Source organism: Rhea americana, unplaced genomic scaffold (genome assembly GCF_003343005.1).
Source record: "Rhea americana isolate MKP2758 unplaced genomic scaffold, rheAme1 scaffold_310, whole genome shotgun sequence".
Lineage (NCBI taxonomy): Eukaryota > Metazoa > Chordata > Aves > Rheiformes > Rheidae > Rhea > Rhea americana.
Genome location: NW_028186436.1, coordinates 7,188 through 27,898, shown reverse-complemented (window position 1 = coordinate 27,898; position 20,711 = coordinate 7,188). Strand labels below are relative to the sequence as shown.

The window sequence follows — 20,711 nt, the reverse complement described above, 5'->3', positions numbered from 1 at the left end:
TTTCCCACAAAGGCACTTGTGGACTGTTGAGGCCAGCAGGATCTTGCTTTTCAGCTTTTCTGTTTTAAAAGATGGAGGTTCATTAAATCTTGAAATTAGAAAAATTTTCAGATGAAAATGTATTTAGATTTGAAATTCCCTGTAGGCTCGTTGGCTTACATAGCTCACCATGCTTAACCTGAAATGACAATTTTTTTCCAGCTAACTTGAGTGTTCAGTCTTTTGACATTAAAAAATAGTATAAATACAGCATTCTTCTTTCCAAATATACAGACTCTGGCTGTTTCTGCCTCTCATCTCTTTGTTGGCTGTTGGTGTTCAGAGCCCAGCTGGTTAGTCCTCATGAAAATGAAAGTATATTTTTTCTAGTAATCTCTACTGTGCTCCACTGTAGCAACGTTCTTATTTATTACTAGCTCTTTGAGATGAAAGCATGTTAAATAGCAACTTCTTAGCAGATCTCCCACATATATGTTAAAAGATGTTTCGCTGTTTCTTTCAGTGTACCTTTCCAGCAAATGGGAGTCAAAGCATGTTTTTTAGATGGAGTATGTTGACCACAGAGTGGCATAGGACTCTGAAGTGAGAGTTTTATTTACTTTGTGTGTAGGAAAGTGGCAAGTCAGAGCAGCTGGTAGAAGGAGCCTTGTCTGCAAGACAGAAGAGGAGGAATAAATGAGATTGCTTGTTTGCCCCAAGCCTTGACCTTTCTCTTTTTCTTTTTCTTTCTTTTTTTTTTTTTTTCCTCTCTTTCCACCTCCCGCAGTAATACCAGTTGGTCAAATTACTCCTTCCCACAAACCCACTAATGTCCTTAAAGACTCCCAGCTACAACGCTGCTAGTTAGATCAGAAACACGTAATTCATATTGGGCTGGTATGTGAGGTCAGATAATCAGGGGGAAGCCAGGCCTTGGCAAACTGCAAAGGAGGACAACGAGATTAATCGGAATTGTATGTTAGCTGCCAAGAATGAGGAGAAATAAGATGCCTTTTTCTGGAAACATGTTTTTTTGGAACTGTTGTTTCTAAGTGGTCTCTGGAAACCAGTCCCTTTTCACTGTTTCAAGTTGAACATTCATAAACTCTTAAGCACATCAGAAGCCATTTCTGAGGATCTCAGCTGGAGATTGCTTGTGCTCTGTCGTTCAGAGTCAAACTTCAGGGAGAGACGGGCACTGGGTGGTCTGCAGAGGAAAGTAATGCTTATTTTGAATTTCAGCTTGTGCTGTTGGAGAGCTGATGATCCTATAATATAATCCAGCCTCTCTTAGTCTGAACTAAACTGGTGATACTGGAACAATTAATGATTTTTTTTTAGTCCTTTGGCAACGGGAGGTTAATGTTAGCTCACACTTCCAAACTTTAGTTTAATACATCAAGGGAATATTAATAACAAGCATGATGTAGCATTACTTTAGTGTTAAAGCTGGAAGTGACCAAAGATAAAGCCTGAACATAATACAAGCATGCTGCCACTTGTGCGGTAAAATCCTGAACTCACTGAAACCAGTGGCAGCTTTTGTTACTTGTGTCACTGTAACTCATGCCAGGATTTCAGTCCTGTGTATAAACAGAGCAACGCAGCTTGTTGCTAAGCTTGCTTACATACCCATCCAAGGCAGCGACTTCAGTCCATGAGGTGGGTAGCTGCAATACTTGGATGCTTAGTCCCTCTCTCTGAAGTTAGTGGAGGGACTGGGGCACTTCCCAGAAGCAATCTGGACCTTTGGCACGGTTGTTCACTGGAAATGCCTCTTTCTGCAGACTGCCGAGGAAGCCTAGGTCACGTAGGATCCTGACTCCTTTTTTTGCAGTAGCTTTGGTTAAAGGGGATGCTGGCAGGCCTTCGACTTGGCCCAGCTCTGTTTTGATGGAGATTTGGGATGATCCTGGTGGCAGGTTATTATTAGAGCAGCAGTCCAGACAAATTCAGGAGGGTGCTGGCTCATCAGACAGGCACCCTGTCTGCTCCCTTTTTTTGTTTGTTTTTTGTTTTTTGCTTTGTTTGTTTTGCTTTTTGGCCTTCTGAGTTTCTGCTTGTGCTTTAGTCACAGAGAAAGCAGAGGATTCATAACACCTTCCTCTTTCCAGAGAAAGGCCTCTTCCTGCTGTATCCTGACCTTTTCTCTGACTCTTCTCAGATTTTCCATCTTCAGTAGCTTATGACAAGATACTATAAAGCCTCATTACCCTTCCTGGCTCTCAGTAGGCTCCCCAGCTCTTCTCCCAGTACAGAACCATTCCTTAGATGCTGACGTGGGGAATTACATCCTTCAGTTCAATAGGATCAAGTCTGAAGGAACTGTTGGGAGGTGACAGCAGGGTTGCTATGCTGAGCCTTGTCGACGGAGGTGCAGCCTTCGGATTCATACGGGTGATGAGGGACATCGTTTCTGACAAGATGCCTCACACTTAAATTGCACATATAACCTTCTCCCTCAAAAATTTTACTGCAAATTCTGAATATAATTTAAGATGAGGGTTGTAAATCACACCATTTTGAAGGAGCTAGCTTGCTCCCTTAGGCTAGTCTGAGTGAATAACGTTCCCTTGAGAGCAGAGGGGAGCACAGAAGGGCAGACTGGACAGGGGATTTTACTAAGCAGAATGCTTGCTTTGAGGATCTGAGTAGAGAGGTGGTTTTGGAGGGGTTTGTTCTTTGGTTTAAAAATAAAGCTTCTGGTGAGTTCAGCAATGAAGCAGTGAGAATAGTGCCATGCCCAGGATGGATACTACACTGAAAATGGACTAATCCTCTCAACCAGAGTCTTTTAATGCTGTCCTAGGCTCTGATCTTACACCACTGAAGGCAGTGGGTGTTTAGCCATTCAGCTCAGTGTAAGGAAGGTCAGGGGCTGTGGAAAGTGATGCTGGTGGGTTATGCTGAATAGGTGGAGTTCCTGGAGTCCTAGACCTGGGTTGCCACAACTAGATGAGAACTTAAGATTTCTAACTGTCAGCAAGTGTGAAATGCTGTGTTTAAGAGGAAGTAATCTATAGTAGGAGGAAGGAAAAAAAAAAAATGAAGAGCCTGAAACGAATCTGCTGGCTAAAGCATGTTTGCTGTCCGCTGTAAGCGTAGGTGTAAGATCAAACTACATGAGGACACCTGCAAAAGAAAAGATCTCCAGGATGGTAAGTAGATTGAATTACTACACCATCATCTTGGGCGTGCTGGGGCTGGTAGTGGAGAGATGAATGCACTTAGTTCTTTTGAGATGAATAAAACAGCTTCTGGGGAAGATGTTTTATACTTGAGCCTCATCCTTGTAAGGCTTTGAAATCTAGGATCTGAAACAGCTTGTTGCTGATAGAGAAAAGAAGTACCAAAAGTTATTTTGGGGAGTAGGGAGAAAGCAACCTAACGTTACAAACGACAGTCTCCTGTGCATATCCTGCAGGTCCTGGTATCAGCCTGTGTTCCAGGTGGTGAAGCAGTGCATGTATTTACTGCTTTTGGATGAACTTTGGTTATTGAAACTGGCAGCTAGTAGAAGCTAGAAGCTAAGAGGGAGCCATGTGTAATTGCTGACAAGCTCCGATTTTATTCTTAAGATTTCTGGCTGAATCTATGATGTCTTCCTTGAAAATTGAACTGGAAGTGGCACCCCCTGCTTCCCCCATTTTTATATGGGTTTTATGACTTGTGTATAGTAGCCAGGAACCTAACCCATCACAGATCAAAGTCATCTAGACAGCCTTAATTTGAACCAAATAGTAGATTGGTCTATTACAGCACATAGGAGATTTGTTCACTAATATTTTTATGAGAAATGCTGGTTTTTGAAGCCATTTTGTAGTTGCTGCTGAAAAGGAGAACTGAAACAAGCTCAGTCCTCCTGAAGCCATCACATGGCTTACAGCTGCAGCCTCTCACAGCGACACTGCTAGGATCACAACATGGACCGTCATGGGTAATTTAGCCCTGGGGGCTAGAGGGGCACCATGGCACCTACTGGGACTCTCTGTCACTCTAGCTCTGTGCTGCAAACCACCCTGCGCAGCCAAAGGGGACGGTTTGCTACCAGAGAGCCCAGCTGGCCAGGGCAGCTGCCGAAGCCACCCAGCACAGGGATAAAACGGAGCCCAGATGGTGCCATGTTTTCCCCTAGGACAACCAGACCTAGGAGTGTCCCGGGAACTTATGAGCAGCTGCCAAGGCTGCTGTGGAGCCAGCTCGGCAGCCTGGCAGGCTTTTCCTGGCCTAGGCTGACAGGCTGCTGTTGCTTTTTTTTCAAGCATCTTTCTCCTCCTCCTCCTCTAAAATCCCTTTGCCTCAGACACATATCTTTGTCCTGTGCTTAAACACTCTATGAACTGGGGTTTCAAGGGCATTAGGATCTGGCACTCCCCAGGGAGTCGTGACTACGTTTCATTGCTGGCAGCGGTGTGGTTTCTCCAGGGCTGGGGGAATGAGTGTTTTAGTCTGCTGGTACTTATAACTATTTCTGATATAAGAACTTGCATGTGAATTTATGGACAGCAAAAGGAAGTGCTTGTGAAAAGTGTGAGTAAAACCATCTTAGAACTTAGGCACTGCTCTACTGAATACGATCCGTCACAACAGGCAGACCCTGAAGTGGAAGCTCAGGTTTCATCTCTGCAGCTCTTAAATGTTTTTAAAAGTGACTGCTCATATCTTTTCTATCTTTCTCATTCTCCTCTGTCTGCTCTTTCACCTTGGGTCATGTCACTTCTCACGTCCCTCTTCTCATTGTCCCTTGTCTCCTAGGACATCCTCCATCTGTTTTGTTCACTTCAACCAGTTCTTTTGAGTTGGGGCCCACAATAAGACTTTGGGGCTGTGTCCACCCTGTGTCCAACTCCTGCCTGGACTATACGGTCACAGCACCAGCACAGAAAGGTGGAGCAGGCAGGGGGAAGGGTCTGGGTGGCCATGCTGCCTCACGTGGTGGTGGGGACAGGCAGCATGCACCCGTCCATTTCAGGTATCTGTACCAGTGAAGTTATGGCAGGACAGACTGGACAAGCCTGCTAAAATATTTCCTACCTCAAAACTAGCTCAAGTATGACCACCTACAGGGCAACCACATATCTGATACCATTATAGCACAGTCATACTCCAGGCTACAAATGCCACAGGGCTCAGGGATAGGAAATAGAAGTTTTGGGATTGGACAGGTGGGGATATAATCTGATATAATTTTTTGAAATCTGCTATACACCAGGATGTGCCTCTTGCTTCTGAGAATGAAAAAGTGACAGCTGACTCCTGTGGAGTAAATTCTCCACCTCAGGGATTGTTTGTGACCCATTAGGCACGTTAAAAATGTTTGATCTGAGCATTTGAAAAAGCAAATTAGGGGAGCAGCCAACTACTCCTGCTGCACAGTCTGTTTTGAATCTTGGGCATATTTTGGAGGATACTTCTGCTGGTGATAACAAAAGAGTAGGAGCAATCCTGCCTGACTAGGAACAGAGGTTAACTTCTTCCCTAGAGTCATGGTTGCCACTAGGGGGAAAGAGGAGCTCGGATCTTAGCCAACCTTGTCCCTGTCCCATTAAAAATGCGCCTTTCTGAAGAGACACCAACACTGAAGACAACTCACATGCGAGGAGAAGAGCAGAAGACTTAGTGTACAGCATTAGTATCAATGTGTTTGTGACTTTATCTACCATGGCTTGTGCATTTATTATTGCTTATTGGCAAAGGTGTTAGCTTGTATCAGACAAAAGTGGGTGTTGAAGGATAACTTGATGAGGCTGCGATGCAGTTGCTTACACATTAATTACTGCCGTGTTTTCTATGCATACACAGCACAGGGGAAAAACTGCAGCGGACTCGCTCTCTCCTCCTCCCCCTCCCCCTTTGGAATCTGTTAATGTCACTCAAGATCCACAGTACAGTGAGAATATTGCATAGATCTGTACTTAAATTTCAGAGCACTATATAAAGCAATAGCAGTAACCTGTTTTTCTATCTGTAACTGGCTTTATACAAATGTTGCCATAAAGCTTTATTTTTCCCATTGCATACATTTCTGTTTTTCAGATTGTGAAAAAAGCATTTAAAACATCCCTGATGTTTAATGAATCCTCCAACATGAAATTAAGCGTGAACAAACAAAAAAGCGTCAAAATGGTAATTATTTGGATACACTACATTTGCTTACAAGAGCTGAGATTACACTGATAATTCTGAAAAGAAATAACAGATTAAGAAGAAGGATTTTATTGCATGTTTTAGAAAATTATGCAAGTTTTGATCCTATTTGTAAGCAAGAGACTGACAAAATCCTCACTGACTTATCTGGCGGGCTGATCAAACCTTGCTGAAAGGGAGCAGTCTGGAGCTAAACCTGCAGCCTTTGCTCAGAAGAGTAATCTTTGTGCCTACAAGTAGCCCCACTTCCACCATCAGCACAGAGGCTAGTGAGGACCAAATAAGTAAATAGAATTAGTATTTCTTCTGGTGATGTAAATCAGAACTGACTAAAGTCAGTTTCTGTGAACATGACAAATTCTGTACAACACAAGTGGAATTTGGTCAGTGTAACACAGATGATGAAATTATTTCTAAGACCTCATTTTCCCCTTTCACCCTACTTTGAGAGGTCTTGTGTGTGTTGTATAACACTTGGACTAACTGTCATTTGGTCTTAGTCTGAACATAATTCCAGAAGCTTGTTATCTGATTTATTTAGGGTGCTTAGAGCACCCATCAAAGTGTAAAGTGTGGTGACAGCCAGGGTGTGACTTCAAAATAGCTGTCTTAATCTTATGCCTTGTCAACTAAAACCTGTGTGATGCTTAAGACTTGTCAACATGTTCCTGGAACAAAACTCCAAACTATTAAAAATTGCTGGGATTTTTTTTGGCCACCAGGCAGAACAGGCCAGGAGGCAAAGTTTTAAGTAAATAATCAGTTTAAAGGCATTTTTCCCATTCTAGGTCAAATTGCTGTCTGAAATTGATGGTAACACTGTAGATCTTGTGAAAAGCATAGAAAATGAAAAGTAAGCAACTTTATGGATAAGAAAACCTAAATGGATGTTTTCAGAGCCACCTGAGACATTTGCCGTTGGGTTGTTTACAGTGTTTATAACAGCAAAAGAGTAAAACTGGTGTCTGCACAGTTTTCTTATGTATCATTTTGGGAGTTCACATTTATAGCTACAGCCTCTACAGCTCCCAGAACGGGTTTCCCTGCCTGGAGGTCTGAGCTCCTGGGGCCCAAGAATCGCCAGAGGGAGCGAGACATGCTGATAACGGTCGAGGGGAGTTGCTCTGCACTGCTGGCCATCTTTTTCTCCTTAGTGCAGAGCATACAGGGCCTGGTGCTGTGAGTTTCAGAATGAGTGGCTGGACTTTAGATCTGGATACACCAAGTACCCCCAGATATTTCTTTCTTCATCCTCCACATTAAAAAAAAAGGAGAGAGAGAGAGAGAGAGAGAGAGAGAAAGGAAAGAAAAAGGAAGAAAGGAAGTACAGAAAAAAGGGAAATAAAGCTGATTAACCACATTAGAACTGTGAGGAAATACTATTCACTCACCATATGGATAAATGAGATTCACGCAGTTTAACTTAAATAAATGAGGTTCAAATTAGAAGGCAAAAACAAAATTTGTTCAGAAACCACAAAATGTCCTTCTGTTTCTGACTTACATTTGCAGGCCTGTTTTTTTTTTTTTTTTTTTTTTTTTTTTTTTCTCTCTGAAATCGTAAACTTCCTCATTATGGTAGTGCTGGGCTTGATTCCACAGTTAACATTGTGCTATGAATTTCCTTGTTTTGTTTTTGGCAGAAGTTTTATTGAACTCTCATTCTTTTTGTGCTAAAATAAAAGTAATAATTTCAGATAGGATTTGGAGAAAAAAAAACAGGGTTTTGAAATGCTGGCATAGGAAAAATTGAAACTAAAATCTTAATCCTCCCATAAACCAACCTCTCTGTAGCTTGTGGTCCTTGCTTTAAGTGATGTATCTAAGTATATTGTTTTCCAGTAGCTGAAAGTAGAAACAATTTTCAATGATTTACTCGCTTACCTGCAATAGGTAGCCATCCATTAGCTGGTGTATTGGTGATTTGGAGAGATCACTCGAGCTTGGTCAAATGTTACCCTATTTGGCTTCTGTTCTAGCTCCCGATCTTAGAGGCAACTTTGATGCTTAGTCTTGTTGTCCTCGTGGCTGTTAATTTTATGGAACAAGATGTCACAGTTGATCCTGAGGGAGAAGAAACAGTTGTCAGCATTTATCAAAAGGTGGAGGAGGAGCAAGACTTGCACGAGGATCACCTGGGAAAGAGAATAACTGAAGAGGACACTACCAACAGATCCAATGATTCTTGCAGGTAAACTGAGCCTGAAGGTTCACGGAGAAGTAATGATCTGGTAGAGAAACAGCTGAAGTACTACTAATTTGGGAAGAGTGGGCAAGTAGTTGGGTCATTGGGTCACTGGTAGCTGCTTAGTATGACAGGTGGTAGGGACAGTAACACAGCTCCACTGCTGCTGTGGCACCTGCACGTTCAGTCCAGCTCTGCAGCTGCTCCACCACCTCCAACCGTTCTCCCTTCTGTGGCAGCGGTTGGGAGGGCAGCAGGGCAAGCATCAGGCAAAGCAGCACTCTGTTGAGCTCACCCTCTTTAAAAGGCTGGAGGGGGCAGTGTGTGTTTGTCTGTGGGAGAGAGGGGAGAGGGTACCAAAGTAACAATCAGCCTCAGGAAGGAATTTTTGTCCTCATTCCTATGATGGGAAAATTCAAAGTTCAGAATGGTTATTTAGAAGCCATTTTGCTGGATTCGACGGGACAATGTATATATATACTTGACTATAGAAAACAGAGATAGAGAAAAATCTCAGCTTGTTTGCTCCTGGAGTTGACTTTCAAAATATCTTCCTGTATTACATGACAGAGTGCTCGGTTTCCTGCAAGGTGTGTCTTTGTGCCACCGTTGTTTGTTTCATGGTGTGCAATTGCCATTGCAGCTTTGAACTTGTGGAAAGTGTTCCTTATGACCTACCTTTTGAGATAAATAGCACGGCTGCCAAACCCTTGTACAGAGCCTGGATGAGTCTCCTTGATATAGCCCAGGAAAAAATTCACATAGCTTCTTACTACTGGTCTCTTACTGGGAGAGATATCAATGTCAACGATTCCTCTTCAAAACAGGTAGGAGAAAATCAACAACAAGCACATCTGTGGTTGTATGTCCTGTGTACGTAAGGCAGATGGCAGACTGACTGTGTGGTCTGTCTCCCAGCAATGTCATTCGACTCCTTCCTGTAAACCCAGAAAGGTATTCCATGCTGGTCTAAAGCAAGACGACAATTTTTCTCTTCTAGTTTTCATCTTAGACTTATCTGTGTTCGTCCATGTCTCTGAATATTTCTATCCTGTGTTTTAAAAGCAACCAAGAGGTCAGTCTCAAAACCACGCTTGCCTATCTTGCAGATGGTGAATCTTTGGTAGGGACAGCTGGTGGCATGGCTGAAGAGGCTACAGGATGCTATATATGCAAGTGAGCACACCAGTCCACCTGGGCTTTCTGGAAGAGTGAGGCTTGGGCTTTTGGCTACCTCAGAGACTTCTTTTTCCCTGTGTATAGGCATAGCGTCTGTGTTGTCCTGTTTGACGGGTGTCTTTGAAGCATGCTGTCGGACGGTAGCTGAGGATGTCTGTTCTTCTTTGCAGGGTTCTCCTCTGGGGCACCCTCTGCGACTAGGCTTCCTGCAAGGCCTCTCTGCCTCTGTCTCCAATAACAAATAACACAGGCCAGGGCACAGGCTCCGCCACTGGCCTGCCACCATCCATCACGCTTAATTGCTAGTATGTTCCTTGGTGTAGTTTTGGCCATGTGACAGCTAGCTATCTCCCAGGAAATCCTGGGCAGGGCCTGAAGCACATCAGAGGCAGAATGGACAAGGCCACTTTGTTCTGAGCAGGTAGAGAGTTTAACCATCCATCAGGAATCGTGCTGTTTGCCTGCTGGGCGAGAGACCAGATACTGTCCTGTTTGTTACTATGGACATAGCCTCTGTCTGCCTCCTGAGCCCTCTTCCTCATCATCCTTACGGACTCTCTCTGACTGCTCTCCCTATTTTCCTCACCAAGTGCATGCAGGGTTGAAAGTTTACTCATTTCCTCCACATGACGAGAAGCAAAAGAGACAGATGTACAGCCGAGGCCATCCCTTTTAAAGGGACAGCTCAGTCTAGGATGTTCACTTTTATCCTCAGAGAGAAATGACAGAATATTTTTTGAGCATCAGCATCCATCAGTGGATCTTCCTTGGGGGATTCACATTTGAGGTCTGGAATGCTTGTGATTGTACTTTGAAATCTTATACCTAATAGCATTCAATAGCAGAAAATAAAATTTGTGTCATACGTTGGGTCAGAATCTTTTTTTCCTCCAGTTGAAGCACTCCTGAAATAGGTGACATTTCTGACCATCCTTGTGTTTGTTTTCTTTTAATGAAACATCCAGTAAAACCACACTTGCACGTATCGTAAAAAAATGTACTATGACAAAATACAATAAATAACAAGTTAGAGCAAACAATATTAACAAACAATAAATAACAAAAATATCATGCAGGGTGAAGATATTCTGAAGAGGTTTGAAAGATTGCTTACAGAGAACGTCTCTGTGTACGTTGCAACAAGTATGCCAACTTTGGCTACAAATTCAACTGACCTTGACGTTTTAGTGGGAAAAGGTAATTATCTCACTTCAATGATATCTTCAAGCATTTCAATATTGCAAAAAGACTGAGAGAAATTGGCCTCTGAGGTCTGCTCTGGCACGGTGCTTAAAATGCTCTGAACTTCAAGTCATACTGTTCACAGGACGAGCATTGTGTATACACTAGGTCACAATTTTTGTGTATGTGGTTATGTCCTTAAGGATTTTTTCTGAAAGTTCAAGTTTTGTGTATTTTTGCTAATTATACTCCCAGAAATCAGTGCTTGTGAACTTTGGTAGATATTACTGGCTACAAGTAGCAGATATCCAGACATCTTCTGACTGTGAGATGAGTAGTATAGATTAACATCTCCATATTGTATCTGAACCATTTTTTCCCCCTTTCCTATCTTTCCTTAGGGGCTCATGTTAGAAAGATTAACTTTGGACATTTGACAAGAGGTGTGTTGCACAGCAAATTCTGGATTATAGACATGAAACACATATATATTGGTAGTGCAAACATGGACTGGAGATCTTTATCTCAGGTAAGGTCTGTTGCAGCATATTCAACCATTTAAACACTTTCCTATCTTTCCTTCTCCTCCCCCAAAAATGCTCATACCCAAGCACATAAGAGATGAAATACAGATGACAGATCTGAGAACAATGCATAAAATGCATTCATCATGCAAAGTCATAATGTGAAATATTGACTGAGGCAAAGAAGCCCCAGAAGGTGGAGGTGGATCTTTCTTGGGCTATGACATACCTTGCTTTCTCTGCAGGTGAAAGAGGTCGGTGCTGTGATATACAACTGCAGCTGCTTAGCTAAAGATCTCTGGAAAACATTTAGTACTTACTGGGATCTTGGACACGTTAATGCCACCATCCCATTCCCCTGGCCTCTTAATTATTCTACCAACATTAATAAGTATCATCCTCTGGAAGTAGAGGTTAACGGAACCTTGACAAAAGCCTATTTTTCTGTAAGTATGTTTTAAAATAAAAAGATTGACCGTAAAATATGCTTAACCCCTAACCAGAAAAGTTTCTTTAGTGCTTCTCAGCTACTTGTGCTCCAGTTAGGTAATAATTCATTCAAAAAGTTTCTCTGAAACTACCCACAGAGTATGGTAGGGTTTAACTCAGCTTGCTTCTGTGTGAGCCAAGATCATGTTGGCAGAGCCAGGTTTTGACTACCAGGTCACATGGCAAGGACAGAATGTGGAAATCCTTTAATCATATGTGGGCTCAACATTTCGGTGAGCATCTGACCCATCAGGGCATGGAATGCGTGAGAAGATAGTGCTCCACCTGAAATGCATCGTGCTGTTATAATGAAGACTGAACAGAATTGAACAGAAATGAATCGGACTCTGTCAAAAGAAAGACGAAATCATTGACCTGCGTGTTTTCTTCTTTATAGGCTTCTCCTCATACGTTTTGTCCAAAAGGTCGCACCTATGACCTCTTTTCTATTATCAGTATTATCAGTGAGGCAAAGAAATTTGTCTATGTTTCTGTTATGGAATATTTCCCTACCAGCCGTTTCATTCATCCACAAAGGTATGATTTTAAACCTGATCAAATTAGTTGGCTTCATCAGCAGCTTTTGTAGCAGCTTGGGCTTTTTACAGGAAAAATGTCACCCTTCTGAAATGAAAATATTAAATTTTCATGAGTGAACTGAGGCTTAGCTCCTCCATCCCAACTGTCTTGTAGGCCGTTTGAATACTGATGGTGCAGCATGAGTGGTATACAATACTGCCCTTCTGCTTTGCTAGCATTTTAGAAGCAACCTCCCGTGCACTTCATACAGCAAGAAATAACTGCAAAGTGCCAGACTATGGACAATCAGGTCCAACTCTATTCAAGGTACAACATCCCAATTTTATAAAAACAGAAAGAGAGGAGCAGGAAGAGCAGAAATATATCTGAGATAAGACTTTCCAGAGAAAATATTGCTCTGTTTCTCTCTTCTGGTCCTCTTTTGTCCTTTCTGTTCTTCACCTCTGAAGATTCTTGAGCTCTGGCTCTGCTGTCTGCTCTTTTATATGTTTGGCACATGATTTAGAGGCTGACACTTAACTCTGTCCTTGCTGACCTCTGTCGTGGTAGCTGAAACAGTCCCTAAAAGCTGCTTCTGGTCTTCGATTTTTCTCTTTTATAATTCCATCTAAAGACATCCAAGTTCCTCAAGCATGCTGGACACATGCAGCAGCAGTTTTCAAAGAGAGGAAGGTGGTGGTGACCTGGAACAATCAAACTGTGCATACTGGACCACTATCAGGGTCTTCGTGGGCTACTAAGATCACTGCAGAATTATGCAGACTCTGCACATCAGCTTAGATCTGAGTAACAGGGAAAGTTAGTGAATCATGGGGCAACCACAAAGACTACAAATCCTCTTAGATATGCTTGAATTAGGGTGTTTACATGCAACCAAGTGCTCTGAGCATTACGTGCTTATAACACTCCTGGGTTTTCAAATATCTAAATAATCCGGCTGAGAACAAAGTTCAAGCAAAATACACACAGTTATGTATACAATGTGGCTTGTAAAGAATAAGGTGAGCTCTAGGTTACTTTTTACCACAACTATATGATTCATCTTGTCCTCTGGAATGACGTGTAAAGCCCGTGTTGTTCAGCTGTGCATATGCAGCAGTGTGTGTTAGCACAAAGTCTGCAGAATGATAGATAGATGCTGGCAATTCCACTGTCCTTGAAACAAAATCTCAAAGACTAGCTTCCACTTGAAGGATATTTTTGTAAACCAAATGGCTTAGAGGATTTTCTGTTTCTGTTGTAAGTTTGAATCTCTGCATTTCTCATCTCCCGCTTTTTGACTAGGAATAGGTTCACAGAAAGTCTCTTTTTCCCCTTAGGAATGAGTGTGTTAATACTCCTCATTCTTCATCTTAAGCCTTAATCCACCATTTGTGACATCTAGGGCCTGATCTGATGCAAAGGAGAATTTGAAAGGCCTAGGGAAGGCGCTCTGGGCCTCAGGCTATCTCCACAGCAACCAGCTGCAGCGTAATGAATTGAGGCTGATTAGTTCAGGTTAGGTTCTTCTAGCAGCTGAGGCAGCAGGAACAAAGCTTCTGTTTTAATGCCTGAGTGTTAATCAACTAGAAAGCGATATATTAAAAAAACGGATACTGTTCAGAAAGGGTATTTCTAAATAGCATGTTTTTCCAAGTTTTTCATGATCTGCAAGAAAGTTGCAGATAGCCTGAGTCTGAAAGCACATGGCTGGTCTGTTGATTGCGGTTGGACTATATGTGAGGAAGGATTATCGGACTCAGGCCTTTGTATATACATAAGATTAAAGGGAATAAGTTAGAGAAATGAATTCCTCATTGCTCCTGGGACTGGGAGCAAGTGCTGGACTTCTCTCTGCGTGAGTCCTCCAAGCTGTAATAAATACATTTGTCTTCCTCTGTTCAGTGCTTTAATATCTACGAAACCAAAGTGTTACACAGGCTTTTGAAGCTATTAGTCCTGGGCCTTACACTGCCCAGTCATTAGGGTTGAGTAATTAGGTGGAGGATGTTAAAAATTTTTGCCTATGTCATTGCCAACACAGGTGTCGGGAAAATTGACAGGCCTTATGCTCAGAGAGCGAGAGCACAGCTGTGTTGGTAACCTTGGGGGCACACTGCGTGCTAAATACAGCAAGGGCGATGGGGAGGAAAGGAGCCTTTCTGCCCTGGCTGATGGCACAGGACCATCATGGAGGCTAGAAACGGTCTCCAGGTGCCTGAATGGCCATATTCTGCAAAATGGCTCTTAGGCTTTCCTCCGCGCTCCGCGCTGTCCTCTGCTTTGGGCCATATGATTCAGCTTTCCATTAGAATTGCTATTACTATTTTTAGTTCCCTAAGGAAATAAGATTGATAGCCTCACACTGTGCGTGCGTATATAGATGCTTTCTTCTGCCTGAGATCACTTTACCAAGCTTTAAACTTTTTGATCAATTTCAACCAAATTTGACAGAGAGCGGGAGGTCTCAAAACATACTGGGAAAAGAAGATAGAAGTGAGAAACCCTATTTGTACCCCCAATGAAGGTATGAGTTCTCTTTTTAAAGACATCAGAGAACCTACTTGTACGTGGTATCGCTTGTATTCTCTGTTGGAGTTTTCTAGTGAACCTACTACAGACAGACCCATCTCTCCACCCGCTTTCTTTTCTCTAGATACTGGCCAGTCATTGACAACGCTCTGAGACGTGTGGCATTCAACTACAAGGTACAAATCCGACTTCTGGTCAGCTGCTGGGCCTACACTGACCCAGCCATGCTGCACTACCTGACATCACTGCGTGCTCTCAACAACCCAAGTATCAACGTCAGTGTCAATGTGGTAAGACAAAGAAGCCAATTTTGAGGAGACAGCCTGAGGATTTGGGCCCATATACTGATTTTGTTGTCTAAACTGTCAATTACATATGCAAGTAGAAGGTTTTGGTGGAGTGGACTGTTTTCACTGTCAGTCTGATAGTCTCAGACTCTTGAGAAAATCAGGTCCAAGAGATAACCTTGAGGAAGCAGCTATTGCAAGGGATATTAAGGCATGTGCTTGCCGTAGCACTTGTGACAATAGCAAGGTAGTAGCTGTCACTGAGCACCAAGTCAGTAACAGCAACAGTATATATGGCAACTTACTGCTCTTATTAACCTTTTCATGTATGAACTATCTTAGATGGGTATAATTTCTAATGCATTTTTACAAATGTATTACAAAAAGCTCTACTACCTATCTCTACAAATTGACTTGTTTGTCAACACTAAGTCTCACATAGATGCCATAGGCTAGACTGGGATCCACAGGAAAGGGAGGAGATAGTTAAGCTCCCAACACGATGTTGATACCAAGGCAGAGAGGAGTAACAGAAGTGCGATGATTTTTTTCACATAAAAGGAACAGAAATTTTAGATTTTAGTAAGAGTTGACACAAAAAGTGAGACATTATTGTCTGCAGTGCCATTTGTGCCTGTGATCAGTCCATTCTAGCACAAAACAGCAGCAGCAATCAGTGGTAAACGCAGATCTATTAAACAGCTGCCTAAAACTGCATTTAATTGTCTGCCCYGTAATGGTAATAGCTGTGTCACTAATGGAACATTGTGAAGCAACCGTTGTCGTTATCTGGTCTCAAGTGCTTATCCAATTTTATGTCTAGTGGAAGTTCTATTTGTTAGTTTTCTTGGATAATAGCAAAATCTCTTTTATGGTGCATTTAATATCTGTGGAATATTCTCTTCCCTTCTTTCTGTACTATTCTGTTCTTTAAAAATATGGAAAATCCACTTTGTCTAATTATTCGGTCTGTTCCTCACTTGGGTATTTCTATATGTCTTTTTAATTTCTCTCCATTTAGAAACTCTTCATTGTTCCAGTTCTGAATCACACAAACATTCCTTATGGGAGAGTGAATCACAACAAATACATGGTCACTGATAAAGTAGCCTATATTGGTATGTATTCTGTCATTCCAAACAGTTACAGTATCTTCAGATATATGCTCCTGGGACTGAGATAGGATAGGGTGCAAAAAAAAATGTAATTTTGCTAGGTGGAATAGATAAATATATCAAAGTATATGGCTTTATGACAATGTCTGCCCTGGATGAAGTAGAGATGTGAAGGAGAAAAAATAATGTAGGTCAAGTTCAGCAAGAGATTATTTCATATGATTGTGAACCATTAAGAGTGGAGTGTGACAACTCCTGAGCACACAATCTGTGACAAGCACAGTAGGAATTTCACAGGCTATGCTCAGAGCGATGCAGTGACAGCTAGTGCTCTAGTGTGTAACATTATCATGTTTCAGTAAAAAGAAATTGCTTGGAGGAATTAATTCCACGCACTATTTGTTGAACAGAATTCTAGGAATGGAAATGAAGAAAACAAAATTATCAATTGCTACTCAATTCCTAGCAGTCATGAGGGTGGATTATTTCTCAATCTCATTTTAGGATCCCTTAAAAAAGGAGTGTAAAAGGGGTCTGTCATTTCAGTTAGCTCATTCTCCAAGCAATGCAAAGCAGCAAAAAGCCAGATCTCCCAGTGAGGTGAGGAATGGCACCTCAAATTGACTTCAATAAAATCTCTCTCTTATTAAGTTGCCTTCTGAAGATAGATATGCAGAAGATTTTACTGCCTAAGGCAAGCACCAGGAGAAATACTAAGTCCTAAAATGTTCATTTTTGCACAGTATTTGATGTGCTTAATGGTGGTGACTTTAGAGAGAGCCTCATACAATATTTACAGCTGAATTCTCACCTTTACCAGGCAAAACTAGTTAAAAGCAGGTATCGCAGGTTACTCAGAACAGTTACTGAGGATTTATTCATCTGCTCTGGAGCTCATTTTCTGTTACATTTGAGATTATCTTACTGGTAGCATATTGGCCCATAGAAAAAGAGAGTATTAAGTACATTAGGGTTTGTTTTTCTAATGCAGAAGATCATATCAAACACTGGCTTTTTCCCCTCTTAATATCCAAATGGTGCACTTTTTTCCCCAAATTTATAATGAGTAGATTCATTCATCTCTGCCACAGGCCTGAAGGAATCAGACTTACGAAGCTTCAGGGTAACAGTTAATACTGACTTTCTGAAGTTGAGGTCTGAAATAAGAAAGTGGTGACCTGATTTTTGCTGCTCCATTGGCCCCAATGAGATTTGCCATTGAACGGCAAATCAGTAGACTCAGGCAATGTGTACTTAACAAGTATGAAGATCAAACAAAACGCTGAAATATGAATGTTTTCTAATTAGCTACTTCTCCATTGCATAGGGACTTCCAATTGGTCAGAAGATTACTTCATTAATACAGCTGGTGTGGGATTAATTATCAAACAGAATTCAACCAACCTGCAAAGACAACTGCCTATCCAGGAACAACTGAAAAAGCTTTTTGAGCGAGACTGGAATTCCAAATATTCTGTGAATTTGGAAGATGTGCACGGGCAGAAAGACTGTAACTGGAGAGGTAGATCATGATGTGAGTTAAAATGTAAATTTAAAATAGAAACAAAATGATATTTAAATCTTGTTCCCTGTGAACTTTATGTCTTTGTCAGGGAAATCGCTTCCTCATAGTATCCAAATTGTTTGCTGATGTGAGAACTTCTCATAGTTGAGTCTACCTGCATAATCACTAGTCAGTGTGAGATATTTTCTTTGCTGTATATGATTACCCCATCTCAGAGTTAATGTAATGTATACGTAATTATATGACAAGCTATCTGATATCAAAGCGGACATGGAAGAAATAACATGTATTACAGAAACAGAACATTATTGCTGTGTTGTGCTATCTAAGGAAGCTTATATTTCAACATCAATGTTCTGCTAACAGTGTTTGCTTACATTTGTTTAAGCATTTCTTAAATATAAAACTATAGCTATAAGATTTGAGACATATAAACAATGACCTATAGTACTAAGGACATATTTTAAAAGCGTTTCAGCATTAAAGATACAGGGAAGAACCCGTGTTTAAGTGTCTGGAGGTCAGTTGCTCATCAGAGTTAAATCTTGATGCCATCTCCCAGCTTGGTCACTCCCGATCCCTTCGCACACCAGAGCGCTGGGCGCGAGGGTCCAGTAGCTAATGGGAGGGAGGGAGGGACGAGGGGGCAAAGCTGCCGTGGCTGCTAGCGTGGTCACGGCGCTTCGCAACCTGCTTGCTGCTCTTTGGGGCTGTCCTGCTGCTGGCCCTGACAGATGTGAGCCAGCCGTTGTCCACACTGGGACACCGGGCTGCTGTCTGACCCCGCTGACCTGGTCCTGGTGTCCTTACATCCTTCGCTGCCGCTGGGAAGTGGGCTCTGCCCTCGGGGCCTCTCCCCACGGCAGTCGTGCGCACCCACCAGCAGCTCTGCCGAGGGCCCCTTCGGCGGAGCGTGGCGTTGGGGAGTAACGTGGGGCCRAGCGGCGTGTGGCCGGGAAGCAGGGGAGCGCGGGGGTCCCCGCAGAGGTGCCCGATGCCTGGGCCTGGGCTGGTGGCACAGCTCCCACGGCGTTCTGGTTCAGCACGTCGGCGCCGCCAGCCACGGTGGGTGTCGTCGGTAGCTCCTGCCGGGACCCCTCGCCAGCCCCGAAAGGCACCTGGCAGCTCGGGGTCTCACGCCGCCGTCCCATCAGTGCCCCCGTTCAGGTACGTTTCACGGCTGTCCTCAAACGCACCGGTAAAACATGCTGCTGATCTCCAACACCACGCGTTAGCCGCCGTGCTGACAGCCCAGAGGTCCGAGGCCATCTCACGGCCACCCTCCAGAGGATGCAACTGGTTTTCTGGTGCTGTTGATTCCCTATCCTGTGCGGAGAATTACAATGTGACTTGCTGCCATGGTGCTTTCTGTGCGCTGATCTGCAGCATTGCGACCCCCCGTACGAGTAAGACTGCTCCCCCGATGCGTGCTGGAGGGGGAGCAATTTTCTGTTTTAACATCTTTTGGTTTCCCACAGCTCGTCCCCGTCTCTTCCAGGCCTTTCCAAGACTCCTTGGACTGATGTATTCATCATTACAAACCAATATGTGTTGCTGTTAAGGCAGATTCTTAAGGCTTTTATTTTTATCTACAAGTACCACCAAAATTTGGCGAATATTCACAAGCTTGCGAACAAATCGACGAGACGCAGTTGCTTTTAGCACCTTCCTCCCCCATTTCCATTCTAGATTCTATTTAATATTTTGAGATTTCCCATTCACTACTTAAAGTTTCTTGCAACGTGGAAACCACATCTCGTTGGTATTCCCTAGCTCTCCTTTACAGGTTTATTATCCTGTACCAACAAATACMAATAATGCTGTGCTATATTAATACTTGTATGCAGGAATCACCTCTTGACAGATTTTTCCAAGTGCCCAGCAAAGAGCACATCTGAATAGTAGGGTTAGTTTGAAAACTTTTTGGAGTTTTCCACACTTTTCCTGTGTTTACTCCTCTAGATGGCACTCGAAGCTACATTTTCATTGTGATTTTTGTGAGCTAAATTTTGCAAGAAGGAGAAGAAAACTTTCTTCAGCAGTTGTGAGCTCAAATCTGCAAGTGCTGAATAAGTTTTTCAATGGGGCACAGTTTCTGGGCAAACTGGGAGGCTTGGTTTTGGTAATTTAAGATTCCTGTGAGCTGAGATTCAGCTTATAAAGGAAAAATCGCTGCTTACAAGAGTGATATTTTGTTTTCTTTAACAGCATCACTTCTGTTGTTTTTCCTCCATAGATGAAGGAGGGGATTATGATTAAGGCAACAAGCTGATTCTCAAGGGATACTGAGTTTAATTTCCCAGTTTCTTGTAAGATTTTTGAGGCCCCTTGGTAGCTTGATTCTCATTTTGTTCTCACTTGTTCTTCTTTGCAAAGGTAGAATGTGCTGTAAACGATACCCAGGCCCTGAAGCTCTCAGTATTTTCATTTTCCAATTGTGAAAAAGGCATAATAATAATCCTTCTCTCTCTCTTGCCCCACCAGTTGCCTGTATCTTTAGATTTTAATTTATTCAGGATAAGGGCTGTCCTCAACCTTAGCTGGGGCCTCCAGCATTACTCATTAACTTCCATTATCCTTGGATGGATTTTCTAATTTGGAAGTTGGCTAAACCCTGGTTACAGGCAGCTCAGATGTTTCTCAGTATTGTTCTGCTTTTTTTTCTTTTCTTTTTTCTTTTTTAACAATTTTAACAATTTTAAACAATTTGGGGGAAAAAATTGGCTTGAGGCTACTCTCCTAGGATCAGCTTGGGTCTGGAAGCACTGTACTCATGTTACAGTGGAGCAATAACTGGCCCTGCAGTACCTGAGCAGGCTTCACGCAGAACTTCCACACTGCTCTCCCAGCAGTCTCATTTCTACAAGGGCTTGGTTGATKCCATGCCTGGTCAGCAATACACTGCAGCAAGACAAGGCCTAGCTGACTCTGTAGGCTCATGAGTTCTGACAATATAGCAAAGTCACCTGGCTTCATGTATTGTGTGCCAGCTCGATCCAAAAGCTGTACGGGATTTTTTTCCCTTGTGATCCAAGGTTTTCCTCTCCC

The 20,711-nt window shown here is 42.6% G+C and overlaps 1 protein-coding gene across 1 annotated transcript; it reads left to right on the top strand.

The window, feature by feature from the left end:
- Nucleotides 1-3,091: 3,091 nt before the first annotated feature.
- Nucleotides 3,092-18,032, top strand: PLD4 (phospholipase D family member 4). Its single transcript, XM_085310135.1, has 11 exons — nucleotides 3,092-3,137; nucleotides 6,016-6,105; nucleotides 8,106-8,317; nucleotides 8,955-9,138; nucleotides 10,567-10,687; nucleotides 11,074-11,201; nucleotides 11,442-11,642; nucleotides 12,083-12,222; nucleotides 14,861-15,026; nucleotides 16,045-16,141; nucleotides 17,466-18,032. The coding sequence occupies exons 1-11, from the start codon at nucleotides 3,102-3,104 to the stop codon at nucleotides 17,669-17,671; spliced, it is 1,581 nt and encodes a 526-aa protein (XP_085166261.1). The 5' UTR covers nucleotides 3,092-3,101; the 3' UTR covers nucleotides 17,672-18,032.
- Nucleotides 18,033-20,711: the final 2,679 nt, after the last annotated feature.